This window comes from Tursiops truncatus, chromosome 20 (genome assembly GCF_011762595.2).
Source record: "Tursiops truncatus isolate mTurTru1 chromosome 20, mTurTru1.mat.Y, whole genome shotgun sequence".
Lineage (NCBI taxonomy): Eukaryota > Metazoa > Chordata > Mammalia > Artiodactyla > Delphinidae > Tursiops > Tursiops truncatus.
The window spans coordinates 38488805-38502759 of record NC_047053.1 but is presented as its reverse complement, the minus strand read 5'-3'; the positions used below and the strand labels follow the sequence as shown (position 1 = coordinate 38502759).

The window sequence follows — 13955 nt, the reverse complement described above, 5'->3', positions numbered from 1 at the left end:
TTTGAAGCTGTGGGGTCAGACTTCAGAGGCAGTTGTCAGAAGAGGAAACCGAGGGCCAGGGAAGCTCAGTCACTTGAATGAAGCCATAAACTAGGAAACAGTGAAACTGGGTTTGGGACGGTCTCTCTGATTCCAGACCTTTGCTTTTTCCCTGGATGCCATAAGGGTGACAGAAGCTGACAACCTCTTCCTTAGAGGGTGTGATGGTCTGAACCCCATTTCTTAACCTCTAGGGGCAGCCTGTTCAAGTGTCACACAGCCATTACAGTCAGAAAGATTGTCGTCACGTGCCACCTTGGTCTCTCACGCTGTGGTTCAAGCCCAGAGCACCAGGTTCCACGTCCCCAACATGCTGGGCTCAGCCAGGCTCCTTCTGGGAACTCTCCGACCCCACTGTGGCCAGGCTGCTGCTCGTGCCTCGCTGGCTTCCGGGCCTCTGTTGGGAGGTCTCAGGCCTCCTAAACGGCCACCGAAGAGCCTTCTTTGCTTGCAAAAATAACCGCGTCTGCAAAGGTGCAGGGTGGCATGGGGGCTCAGCCCTCATCCAGTGAGCCTTCTCTCCGGGCCAGACCCTGAGCTGTGGGGGTGGGAAGGGGAGGCTGCTTCTATCTCCCCTGAGTTCCCATTCCTGCTCTGCTGGGATTCAGGGACAGGCTAGCAGAGAAGCCCTTGGAACTTGCCAAGTCCCGTCCCCTGTCTGACCGTGGAGTGAGAAGCCCACACCTAGGGATGGCTCATGCCTGGCTGAGCCCTTAAATCATCTTCGGGGGGCAGAGACAGCCCACTTCCTGCCCCTGGATGGAGGTGGGGCTGGGTTTCCAGCCAATCCGGGAAGCAGGCAGCAGGCCTCTCTCCTCCCCACAGAGAGGGCAGCTTTGGGACTAGGGATTAGGGCCCCGGGGTGTGTGCTGTGTTCAGGCTGGCTTTCCCAGAGCAGGCGTGGGGCATGCCCACCCCTCTCTCCCTGAGGACTTTGGTCCCTGTTCTCCTCCGGGTCTCAGTTTCCACATCTTTAAATGGAGGTGTCTGACTGGACGAGCTGATCTCGAGGTTGTCTATGGGCTGCTCTGTGTCCTGAGAGCCTGGCCTGTGACAGCAGGGGCTGTGTCTTCTCCCTGCACTGCTGAGTCCTCAGAGGCGTAGAATCTTGGCCCTGTCATACTCAAGTTTGTAGCTCAATAAACAGCTGTTGCACGAATGCATGAACTTTCTTCTCTTCTGCTCTTTCTTGCCTTAGACATGGCTCTGGACATTCGCTCATGTCTTGGGTACGTGCCCACCTGGGGGTCACCTGTCCCTCCGTGGGCAGCTGGTGACACGAGGGGAAATAAGGAGGTGGCAGCTTTTCCCATGAGATTTGCAGCTGGGGTGACCCCACTTGATACCATTCCTGCTAGATATTCCTTCTCACCTAAAGCCAGCAGACAGCGTGTCTCTGAAACAGCTTCTTGGACGGTTAGCCAGAGCTCCCCTGTGCCAGGAGCAGTATTTGGAGGACAAAACCCTTATCTTCAGGAAATGTAAGACTGAGTGGGGGAAATAAGACAGGAATGCCACCAACTTTCACCTGTCTGGTTGCTGTGGGTGCCGTGCTGGCTGCAGAAACCAGAGAGGGAGGCAAAGCAATGGGCTGGCACTGGATGGAGGAGACCCAGAAGAATTCTCTGCCGGGTCATCTAACAACGAGAAGCTCACATTTCCTCACTTGTAACAGGGAGGGAAGAGTAACCTTCCGCCTGCCGGGAGCTCCTGTGGGTCAGGTGCTTCTCAAATATTAACGCCTCTAATGCTTATTTTTCAGTTGCAGTCACCGAGGCACTGAAAGGTTGAGTAACTTTCCCAAGGTCACACAGCCAGTCTGTGGCAGAAGTAGGGTTGAAACAGGTCCACCTAATTCAAAGCCTTTGCTGGCGTTTCTGGGGAACCCTGGTGGTATAAAAGGGATTTTAGAAAGCTGATTACGTAGAAACGTGAAGCCCTGAGGCCTTGAGGCTAGGCTGGAGAAGGCTTCTGGGGATTGCTGTGTCAAGCAGGTGTCTCTGAGGGTGGAGGGCTGACAGAGGGCCCGGGTCCACCGTCTGGAGTGGGTCTGCCTTTCACACGAGACCCCTCCCCTGTGAGGGAGCCTTAGGACCCTTTGGGAGGTGGTCAGCCAGCCTGGGCTCCAGGCCCCCCGTTGTCCAGGGAGAGAGGGAAGGAGGGAGGAGCCTGATCCAAGATTCAAGCAAGGAATGCTGGGTTAGGAGCTGGGGGATGAGGTCGAGGCCTCAACTTTGCAGGTGAACAATCTGGTGACTCTGGATAAATTTTTGAGAACTAGAGCCTCAGAGGGCATTGCTGAAGGAAACTTAGAAGCCATTTCAACGTAAGGCCCACGATGAATCACCATAGGTACCCCCACATGTACCCCATATGTACCCCCATATGTACACCACATGTACAGTGAATCAGTGGTAGAGCTAGAGATCCATGCGAAACTCTGCCCTTCCCGCTGCCCCGGGCCTTGGCATTCTGGGTCTCAGAAATGAAGGAGTTGGATGGGGAATTTCCTAGGACAATTTAGGCTTTGACATTTTGCGTTGAGTAAGTACCCTTACAAGCCCCCGAGCTTTGGAGCTCACATCAGGCCAGACAGGCTGACCATCAGACCAACAGCTGCACAGGCCTAACCACTGTGGGATGCAGGCCCAGCCACCAGCTGGGTCTTGGGTGACAGGAGGCCTGAGAATGGAGAGGGCAAGAGAGAAGGCCCTCTGGATGGGACAGCGCCAACACTGGCCTGAAAGGGATTGACCCGGCAGTAGTCAAGGGCGCAGACCCTAGAGCCAGAGGTTTGAATCTTGGCCCTGACATACTCAAGTTTGGGCGATGTAGTTAACCTCTCTGGGCCTTCGTTTCCTATTCTGGAAAAAGGATACAATAACAATAGCAGAGTCGTTTCAAGGACCGCTCTACATGCATGTACAGTGTCTCACACAGTATTCACAAATGTTAGCTAGTGGTATTTTATTATCTTTTAACACATACAGAATGGAACCCTCAGAGGTCAGACACCGAGTTTGCAGCAAGCCTCCAAGACACCAACTGGTGGGGTAGAGAGAGCTAGATGCCAGTTTATGGGGACCTTGGATGAGTGACTTATCTTCCCTGAACCTCAGCTGCCTCATCTATAAGATGGGGCGAATAAAACCCCTCTCCTATTGTTGTGTGACAACCTGTTAAGCTCAGCTTCCTCTGCAGGGGCCACTCATACCGGGGCTTTCCCTCCCCTTCCCTGGAAACGTTATAGCAGAGGTGATTTTGCCAGAACGCAAAGAAGGAAGCTTTAGACGTGTGGGCAGTGCCTCAGCCCCAGCACTCTGTCCTGCCCCATTTGGACAAGGGCTGGGAGAGGAGAAATGGGGTCCCCAGGATGGGTCTCTACCTAGCTCCCTTCAGTAGCACTGGCATGTGTCCCTCCGCCCCATGGGCCCTGGGGTTCACTTTGGGTCAGAGGAAGGCATTCCCGTGCCAAGGCTTCACATACCCTGCTCGGGACGGGTGCAGAGGGGCCGGCACGTCCTGGCCACCGCGGGGCTTTGGAGGATCTGTGGTTATTGTTCCTCTAAGAGGCGTTGGCTGAACTTGCTCTTCAGCCCCAGGAGGATTGTCATTCCAGGTCTGGCAGGTTCCATTAATTACCTTCTTGGAGGGCTCCTGCTTTGGGCTGAATCACACGTTTTCAGAGAGAGAGAGCTGAGCCATCAGTTTGGGCAGGAGGGCAGGGCATGGTCAGGGGTCAGCCTGAGTCCCTGGCCTCCCCGTGGTCTTAGAGCACCGCAGCCCGGCCTGGCTCTCTCCTTGGCACTGACACCCACTGGGGGAGACGCAGGCCCACTTCCCTACCCATAGAAAACAGAGGCCAAGAAAGCCCTGACTCCGAGCCCTCGTTTCTGGTCTTGCTGAATCAGCGAGGGGGCTTCCAGGACAACCTCAAGCCTGTGTCATCTCACTCCAGCTCCTGGCCTGTCCCACCCAGCCCCTCAGGCTGCTGTGGGCGGGCAGCTCCCAGGAGGCCATTCACGGCAACCTTGGCCCCCTTGGTGAGTGGAGGCTTTGAGCCCGAGTCCAGTGTCCTGCAGTCTCAGCCCTGGAACCTCTCCTTCTCTCCCGGGCTTCTGAGAGGCCAGCTCAAGGCCCGTTTCTTTCTTCTTTCAGCCTGAGTGGTGAGGCCTCCTCCGCTGGCTTCCTAAGCAGACCCTGAGTTTCAGTCACATCCCAGGCTCCTCGGCAGAGACCCTGGCCCCAGGCTCTGGGTCACATCCTCTATGTGGCCTCTTGTTCAAACACGCACAAGCTGAGGCAGGTGCCATGTGGTTGGGGGGCTAGAAAGAGCCCTGCTCAGTATTACAAGGCTTCCTTTCTGGACGTGGCTATGGCTCTGTGGCTGCAATAATGGAGTAATTAAACCCATGGGCCAGGCTGACCTAGGGCTTTTTGACCTCGACACTACTTACCTTCTGGGCTGGAGAATTCTCTGGGGCAGGGGCTGTCCCGTGCACAGTAGGCTATTTAGCCGCATCTCTGGTGTCTATCCTCCAGATCCCGGTAGCATCCCCCAGTTGTGACAACCAGAATGTCTCCAGACACTATCAAACGTCCCTTGGGGAGCAAAATAGCCCGTGGCTGAGAACATCCGAATTGATCTATGGTGACAGAGTTGGAATTATGGGTATGTTAGGGGCATGGGGTGTATGGGGGGCGATTGACTGGGAAAAGGTGCAATGGGCTTTATGGGGTGCTAGAAATGTTCTGGGTGGCGGTTACACAAGTAAACACGTGCTTAAATTTTCACACGTGGGTAAAAATGCATTAAGCTGGATGCTAATGGTTTGTCCATTTTACTGTCGGAAAAAATGCCTAAAATATTGAGCCTAGTGTAGACAGGACCGGACTTGGGTTTCAGTCCTGACTCTGCCCTTGAGGCTCAGTTTCCTCCTGTGTAAAATGGGGATAATAGGAGTACTCACCTTACTGGGCTGTTGCAAAGATTAAATGAGGCAGTCAATATAGATTTCTTAGCCCAGTGCCTGCATATGGTGAGGGATCTCAGGGTGTTAGCTATTATGATGTGCAGGGTCACTTGCTCTTTCTATGCCTCAGTTTCCCCAGCTGAGGGAACTGTGTTGGATGGTCCCTAAGGTCTCTCGCCGCCATGACTTTACCTGATGGTCTTGGAGCCATTTTTTTCTTAGCCTAAAAGCCTTCAAGGTTGCTGATTCTATAGGACCAAGCAAAGTTCGTCCTTGTTGCTGGGAGCACTGGAGTAGATGAAATGCTGAGAAAGACGCAGAACATTCCAGTCAGACCTTTTAGAAACAGGAAGAAGGGAGGCAGAGGGCTGAAGTGACAACTTTGCAGCCACCCTTCCTCTGCAGAAGCTCCCTGGCAGACCGGTGCAGCTCAGTCCCGGTTCTAACATTGGGTGGGGCCGATGGGAGTGAGTTCCCTAAGTGGAGAGGTGAGACAGAATTCAGTTTTCAAAGGGTAGTCTCAAGCAGAACACTGTTCCCTCTGAATCATCACTTTTGTTAAGGATTAAGAAAAAAAAAATGCCCCCTCCCCCCATCGCACAACCCACCCTGGAGAACAGAGGTAATGAGCTTGTGGGAAACAGACGTGCAGTTGGCACCAGTCAGAGGGTGGGGAAGGGAGGAGAGAAGATGGGGCAACCGTCCAACCCCCTGGAAGGTGTATAAAAGGCATCCACTCTGGGGAAGAGCCACAGTCCTCGGCCAGGCCAAGCCAAGATCCTACCGCACCAGCGCTCTCTGCCCATCTCGATCTCACCATGAGCTGTTTCCTGCAGAATTCCTCCGCTAGCTATGGGGGTGGTTCCTGCAAGCTGGGAGGAGGTCGCAGTATCTCTAGCAGCTCAACCCGGTTTTGCTCTGGGGGATCAGCTGGGGGCTTTGGGGGTGGCATAAGCTGCGGCTTTGGTGGAGGGGCTGGTAGTGGTTTGGGTGGAGGCTTTGGAGGTGGCCTTGGAGGTGGCAGCTTTGGTGGGTGTTTTGGTGGTGGCTTTGGTGACTTCGGTGGAGGATATGGTGGTGGCCTTGGCGGCAGCCTCGGTGGTGGCGATGGCGGCCTCCTCTCTGGCAACGAGAAGATCACCATGCAGAACCTCAACAGCCGCCTGGCCTCCTACCTGGAGAAGGTGCGCACCCTGGAGGAGGCCAACGCTGACCTGGAGGTGAAGATCCGTGACTGGCATCTGAAGAAGAGCCCAACCAGCCCGGAGCGGGACTACAGCTCCTACTTCAAGACCATCGAGGACCTCCGGGACAAGGTGAGTCCTTGCAGGTCGAGGAGGCTTCCTCTGAGCAGGGCAGAGACGCACTGGCCAGGAAAAGCAGGGTCCCCAGGGACCAGAAGATGCAGCATGGGCAGAATTCTTACCCTTTCTTTGGGGGAAAATCTAGTCTTTTACTGCATCTCTCTTCCTGATGCGTTTTCTCAGGCTATGCGTTCTCTCCCATTATTCATTTTTATTGTTCTTACTCATGCCAACATTTTTTACTGCTTTCCAGTTATGTTATTACTGACTTGATCTCTATAATCCTAACCCACTGGGTCATTTGGAAGCTGTGCTGGGTTATTTGGAAGTTTTCAAAGCCACTAAGAATGGCTAAAACCAACAGAGAAAGGAATGCATGTTCATTCATTGGTTTGGGAACACTATTTTCTAGGGGCCTCCTTTAAACTGGCATTCTCAATTGGCAGCGACCAGGTAGGGGAGATGCAGGCAGAGGCTTAGGCAGTGCTAAGCTGAGATTCTCTCCGTTAAGGCCTGTCCATCACGTTGTGATGCCAGCTTGTTGGAACAGAAATCCATCTGCCTGGGCTCAGTCCCAGCTATGTGGGGTGGATTTTAAATGCTTTTGTTTAAATGTCTAACAAAAGTTTAGAAGAGAAATTCAAATGGATGGGGAAACTTGTTGGAATTCCACCCTGCTCAGAGGGGAGGCCAGCTCCGGTGATGTTATTATGAACTGTGGGGGGCCAGGCTGATTCTGTCCTGATCTTAAGGAGAAGAAAGGCCCTCAAGACAGCGGCCACGAGAGGTTGCCAGTCTGACGCTGCAGAGACGTGACTAACCACAGATGTTCTTGGTGGGGTCGTTCCCCTGGAATGTACATCCCGATCTTTCCCACCATGACCAGACATAGAATGATGGAGTGACAGAACAAACCAATGGGACCTGTCGTCCTGTCTCTCACTTTACAGAAGAGGAACTGAGGCCCAGGGAGAAGTGTCCTGTCCCAGCTCGCAGGGGCAGAGAAGAGGCAGGGTCTGATGGCCACCCGTCCTGCCCGTGTTTTCTCAGTCCTGCTCCCCAAGCTTGTGGACCCTCCAGCGGTTGGTTATCTTCTGTGTTTTGCAGATCTTGGCGGCCACCATCGACAACAACCGGATCATTCTGGAGATCGACAACTCCAGGCTGGCTGCCGACGACTTCAGGCTCAAGTGAGTTTATTTCCCTCATTCCCCTTTCCCAGCAGTTATAGTTTTAGACAAATGCTCCTCTGAACAATGTAACCAGAGTATCCCAGGAGTGAAGGTCTTGCGGAAGTAGCAGAGTCCAGTGCAGGGGTAGTGGAGTGTCTAATACCATTTCTTCCTTCCTTCCTTCCTTCCTCCCTCCCTCCCTGCCTTCCTTCCTTCCTTTTTTTATTGGAGCAGAGAAAGGTTTATTGCAGGGCTAAGTAAGGAGAATGAGTGACTTGTGCTCAAAAACCCAAACTCCTATTACCATTTCTATGTTTTTTGTTTTTTGTTTTTTGTTTTTTCGCGGTACATGGGCCTCTCACTGCTGTGGCGTCTCCCGTTGCGGAGCACAGGCTCCGGATGTGCAGGCTCAGCGGCTATGGCTCACGGGCCCAGCCGCTCCGTGGCATGTGGGATCTTCCCGGACAGGGGCATGAACCCGTGTCCCCTGCATCGGCAGGCAGACTCTCAACCACTGCGCCACCAGGGAAGCCCTCTATGTTGTTTTTTCAATTTAAAAATCCTTTAGGTATGAGAACGAACTGGCCCTGCGCCAGAGCGTGGAGGCCGACATCAACGGCCTCCGCAGGGTGCTGGACGAACTGACCCTGATGAAGACTGACCTGGAGATGCAGATCGAGAGCCTGAACGAGGAGCTGGCCTACCTGAAGAAGAACCACGAGGAGGTGAGAGGTGGGCTGTGCTTGCCATGGCTGAGTCACCTTCAGGGATGACGGGGAGCCCTCTGCTGCAGCCAGGCTCAGCCCTCCACTGTGGGACCTGGAAGCACTTTCCAGAACATTCCAGTAGCCTTCAGAGCCGAGGAGGGCCAGGCTGAGGAACTTCATGCATCTTCCTTTTCCATCCCTACAGGAGATGAAGGAGCTCAGAAACCAGGTGATCGGCCAGGTCAATGTGGAGATGGACGCCACCCCAGGCATTGACCTAAGCCGCGTGCTGGCAGAGATGAGGGAGCAGTACGAGGCCATGGCGGAGAAGAACCGCCGGGATGCCGAGGAATGGTTCAACAGCAAGGTACCTGGCCCTCTAACCTCGCTGAGCCAGGGGGTGCTCGGGCCCTCCAGCTGGGCTCTTCCATCACCTTGGTCCTGCTTGAATTCCAGAGTGAAGAGCTGGCCAAGGAGGTGTCTTCCAGCACTGCCAGTATCCAGACCAGTAAGACGGAGATCACGGAGCTCAGGCGTACGCTCCAGGGTCTGGAGATTGAACTGCAGTCCCAGCTCAGCATGGTACACCTGCTGCCCCTGCCCAGCGGCTGCCCCCTCTAGGCCCCTCCCCCTGGCCCGGCTCCCCTCTGACCTTCTCCTCTGCTGCCCCACCAGAAAGCCGGGCTGGAGAGCACGGTGTCGGAGACCGAGTGCCGCTACGCCCTGCAGCTGCAGCAGATCCAGGGCTTCATCAGCAGCATCGAGGCCCAGCTGAGCGAGCTGCGCAGTGAGATGGAGTGCCAGAGCCAGGAGTACAAGATGCTGCTGGACATCAAGGCGCGGCTGGAGCAGGAGATCGCCACCTACCGCAGCCTGCTGGAGGGCCAGGACGCCAAGTAGGTCATGTGGGAAATTGACTGCAGGACCCTGGGCTGTCAGGCCCTTGTGTCTGGGAGGAAAGGACACCTGTCTGAGCTTCAACAGCCTGGACCAGGATCCAGGACCAGCGCTTCCTTCTTGTCTCCTGGCATCAGACTGTAGGGGCATTTCCGTTAACTTTTTAATTCGGGCCTCCAGGTTAGACTGGCAGGACTAGGGACTACGGAGAAGATATCTCATACTGGAAAAGTATTAGCTTGGATTCAGGGCAGCCCAGCAGAGCTGTTAAAATAGAGATTTAACTGCCTTCAGACTACCTGCAGGGATCAGGCCATCCTTGTGGGATCAAGGGAGGGGTAAGGGGTCGAGTGCAGCACAGGGAGGACAAAACACCCAGCAAGTGCCTAACAATATCTCCTCCTGAGGCTTCCCAGACAGACAGCACAGGCCTGGGAGTCACCTGACGCTGCTGCTCTGTGGGCTGGTGACACAGCTGGGAAAAGAGCCCAACTCAGGGGCTCAAAGTGATGATCTGAGAGACTCCATCTGGGGACAGGTAGGCGGCTGTCCTCAGTTGCCTTCCGCTCATGGCTGCCTCTCTCCTTTCTGCCTTCTCCCAGGCTTCCCGGCTTCCCCGCAGGAGGTAAGGAAATAACCTAGTGGGAGAGGTGATGCGGCTCCTGCTTCTGGCCCTGTGGGCGGGCTGGGCGGCAGTGCTGGGTTCCCCAGTGTAGGGAGCGGGGAATGGTACTGGAGCAGAAGCGGTCACCTGCTCCTCTGTTTTCCTTTCAAAATAGGTGGCTCTGTCCCCACAGCCCCACAGACGGGGCTGTCACGGAGGGGGTCCCCCAGACAATAACACAGAGTCCCCATCAACTACCCACCACGCCACCAGACTGACTAGGGGTTTGGGGCCCTCCTGGGGGGCCTGAGCTGGCCTGAGCTGGGTCTTCTCCAGCCTGAAGTTCTTTTGCCTCTTCCACTGCCCAGGAACCATCTCTACTAGCAGCACCACCTCCACTCGCCGCATTTCAGAAAAAACTAGGCCTTAAATCTGCCGGGCAGCCCCTCGCTCTGTCTTCAGTGCCCAGAGGAGAGAGCTGACGGTTCCCTGCAGGAGCAAAGGAGGGGCTGCAGGACCCGAGGCTCGGCCACTCCGCTCTCGGCCCGCACCCTCCCAAGGGCAGCCACTCCCCGCCCTTCTCTCTGGGTCTGCTTCCTCTTCCCCCTGACCTGCCTCCTCTGATTCCTCAGCTTCTCTACTAAAAAGAAAAGCCAATTCAATAAAGTTTCCCACTTTCTTGCAAATGTATTTTTGATTCTGGCTTGGTTTTTGAGGGTGGTACCCCCTGACTGGGGGCGGTGGGGGGAGGTGGGTGGGTGAGGTCGGGCTGAACGGCCCACCCTGACGAGGCCCGGCCCAGAGAGCTCCCAGATGGGAGGGACACAAGGCACCCGGGCCGACCGTCAGCCACGGGGTCGATAATGACAAACACAGGGCCACAGGTGGCTCACGGGTGATGGCGCCCTGCAAACATGGACATGCGGGAAAGAGGTACAGAGGGCTTGCGGCAGAATGCAAAGGGCTCGTGCAGGGCTGCTGTGGGGAGAAAGAGGCCTAGGACAATTACTCCAGCCCCAGCTACTGCCTTTCTGCTTTCTGCGGAGACAGCTTCCTTTGGGCACCCTCACCTTCAGTCCCCCCACCCCTCTGCTTGCCCCAAGGTCCTGCCATTCCAAGCCACTCAGTGACCAGAGGCATGACTCAAGGAGTGACCTCAGCCTGGGCTGACGGTGACCCTCCTCCCCGCCTCCCCTCTGGACCCCTGTTCCCCCTGCTTCTCTGGACATCCCAGCTTACACGTGCAGCCTCCTCTGGCTCTGCTTACTCCTCACGGGGACGGGTCCCCTGGATTCTGACGTAGGCAGTCTTCTCTTTTGCTTCTTCCCCCCGCCCCTCCTTGGGCCATCTGGGACATATCCATGGTCACAATTACCAGTATGTCCTGATGACTCTCCGTCGAGGTCGCTCTCCTCTGTTCCAGTCTCACATGCCCAAATGAGCCGGCCATCGCCTCCTCAGATCCACTCATCTGAAGGAGCATCCCTCCTTCTCCCAGATCTGGGCCTTCCTGGTCCTCCATCCCAGAGGACCCAGGAATCCACGCCAGGAGCCTTGGTTCCTCTTGGTTCTGTCTCTCCTTCACCCTCCTCACAAGTCCATCCGTGGATGCCCATGTCCTCAATGTCTTAACTTGCTGGGCAGGTTGCCACGGCCTCCGTGGCCTCCCTGGCCTCCCTGCCTCCAGTTTGAGCTTCCCCTTTATCCGTGCTTCACACGCCAGCCAGGGCCATTGCTGGAAACGGAAAGCCCTCCCGGCTTAGAGATGCTGCAGAAGCTCCCCACAGGCCACTGAGGAAAGTCCAGCCTCCTTGCCAGACAAGAGGCCACCGGGTCCGGCTACTTCCGGCCTCTCTCTGGCCCTAATTCTACACTGGCTTCTCCCCGCCCACCCAGAGGTCCTGCCACTCCAAACCGTTCTCAGTGAGCCAGCCACATGGCTGGACCCCTCCGGCCCTTGTTCAATGAGTGACCTCCGTTCTATCTGAGCTTCCTCTAGCTTCCTCTCCTGTTCTCTTTGTTTTATTGGAGACCACCAGATTTTTATTCAACGCTCCGACTGAGATGGACACCCCCTCCTCTGCGGCACCCGGAGAGAATGGGGTGCACTCAGGTGTTGGCACATCTGCGCCCTCCTGCCCGGGTATTGACCGTAGACCGCGTGCGCCGAGGGAGCCGGGCTGTGTCCAGCCGACTGCTGGGGCTCGGCCAGTGCTTATTGAGAGGAGACACCAGTGAATGAACTGGGGGAGTGCCCCTCGGATGCCATCTGAGTTTTGTCACGGGGTGGTAGGCCAGAGGGTAGGGGGGTTCTGCCACTCTTGCCCATTCCCTGCCCCTTCCTCATTTCCCCTCCCCCTCCCGCCCCCCTGTCCGCATCGTCGCTGCCCTCCTTCATCCTTCTCCACCCCAAGCCTGCCTGGGCACTGGGCAGTTGGTTTAGTCCACAGTGGTCGCTCAGAAGTGACCCGCCCAGCGTGCTTAGCCAGGGGAAAGGTGTCACCGTCCACTCATCCCAGATCCCACCCCCACTGAGGAACGAGGTGCGGCTCAGTTGTCCTCCACATGCCCAGAGCTGTGCTGGGAGCTCAGAGGTCAAAGACAAAGAGGACATGACCTCCACTCCCAAACCCGCTTCCTTTTTGTTAATCTATTTCATCAGCAGCTGTTAGTTGAGCGCACCGTGTATCAGACACTATATTGGATCCTGGAGAGAAAGAAATGTGCCAAAACTCAGCCTCTCTCTTTAGGGAGTTCACGGACTGGCGGGCGGCAGGAGGTGGCATCCGCAACCATAACTTACTGCCATCTTCAAAGCTCAGTTCAGGGTTCACATTCTGCTACAGATCTCTGCTCTTTCCCTACCACTCCCACCCTCCCCGGTCTGTCCTCAAGGCCCCCTGTACTGATGGCCGTCATGGCCATTATCGGAGGGCAGGGCGCGATGGCCACAGGCTCTGGAGCCGCGCTATCCTGGCGTGTGTCCCATCTCTGCCACTGATTCCATCTGTAACACTGGCCAAACCACTGAACCCTGTGGGCTCACTTTCCTACCTGCTAAGTACCACCGCCCTCGGAAGTTATGAAAGTCAAATGCTTAGAACAGTCCAGGCTCGTATTAAGTGCTCAGTAAATTAAGCTTTGTTGTCCTTTTTCCTTCAGGGCAGGGATCGTTTTGTCCTCCTCACCATCCTCCTAACTAGGCTGTTAAAGGAGCTCAGGACAAGTGTTGGATGGAGCAATGAGAGCTGACAAGGAAGACAAACTCAGTAATGAAAGAGGTGGACAAGCACACTGTCCTGCAGACGCGAGGGAGGGGACTGGGCTGGAGGAGGTCCTGAGAGCTGAGCCCCGGGGCTGGTGCACGGCCCTCCCGGGCCTTTCTGGGCTTGGAGCCCCTCTTCCCGAGACTCAGGCCAAGGCTGTGTAGGGAGCAGGCCCCTCCTTTTCTGAGCCAGTGCCGGGGGGCTTGGTGGTGGGTGGGGTGAGTTGCCCATGTGGAGCAGTGAAATGAGCTGCACCCCGGGCCTGGTAGGGGCTCTGGCCTGGGACCCTTCCACCCAGACCCCGGGGAGGATACCCGAGAAGCTGCGCTCCACCCGAGGATCTCTGTGGCCCTATCAGGAATCCCGAGGAGGCCTGGAGGGGACCCTGGGGTGGGGGGTGGGGGTGGGTGTTTCTCTCAAAGCTAATCCGGGAGACTTCCTGAGCTGGACAGGGGTGGTGACCTCAGGGCTCTGGTCTGAGATGTGGGAGAGGCTTGGGGGAGGGGAGGGCAATCTGCTTTTTCTATCCAGGACTCTTTTCAGCCCCTCAGTCATCGGCATGGGGCGACCATTCAAGGGAGGGCGGCTTTATCAGTCCTGCTTGGTCAATACTGCCCCTCCCTGGGGTTGGCCAGGTGCCCACGTGCCCCACCCCTCCCCCAGGCTCAACACCCCTGCTTCCCAGGGCTGAGAGAAACAGCCCTGTCCATGGAGGCTGACTAACCTCTATGTCAATGGTTGCCAGTTAATGCAAAAATGCCAAAATAGAGGGTTTGCTAATAAAGGGGAAAGTAACGTGTTCAGCATTTGTCTAGGGCTCTTTTTTTTTTTTTCTTTTTTTTTTCCTGGACGCGGGCCTGTCACTGTTGTGGCCTCTCCTGTTGCGGAGCACAGGCTCCGGACGCGCAGGCTCAGCGGCCATGGCTCACGGGCCCAGCCGCTCCGTGGCATGTGGGATCCTTCCGGACTGGGGCACGAACCCACGTTCCCTGC

At 56.0% G+C, this 13955-nt stretch overlaps 2 protein-coding genes across 2 annotated transcripts in view; both read left to right on the top strand.

Moving 5' to 3' along the window:
* Window positions 1–11949, top strand: part of LOC101329169 (keratin, type I cytoskeletal 14) — a 69586-nt gene extending 57637 nt beyond the window's left edge. Inside the window, exon 8 of the mRNA XM_073797283.1 lies at window positions 11666–11949. Within this exon, the coding sequence (XP_073653384.1) occupies window positions 11666–11934 (269 nt within the window). The 3' untranslated portion in view covers window positions 11935–11949. The remainder of the gene's footprint in view (window positions 1–11665) is intronic.
* LOC117309452 (keratin, type I cytoskeletal 13-like) lies at window positions 5772–10386 on the top strand. Its single transcript, XM_033847182.2, has 8 exons — window positions 5772–6328; window positions 7424–7506; window positions 8057–8213; window positions 8401–8562; window positions 8652–8777; window positions 8871–9091; window positions 9695–9717; window positions 10065–10386. The coding sequence occupies exons 1-8, from the start codon at window positions 5831–5833 to the stop codon at window positions 10124–10126; spliced, it is 1332 nt and encodes a 443-aa protein (XP_033703073.1). The 5' UTR covers window positions 5772–5830; the 3' UTR covers window positions 10127–10386.
* Window positions 11950–13955: the final 2006 nt, after the last annotated feature.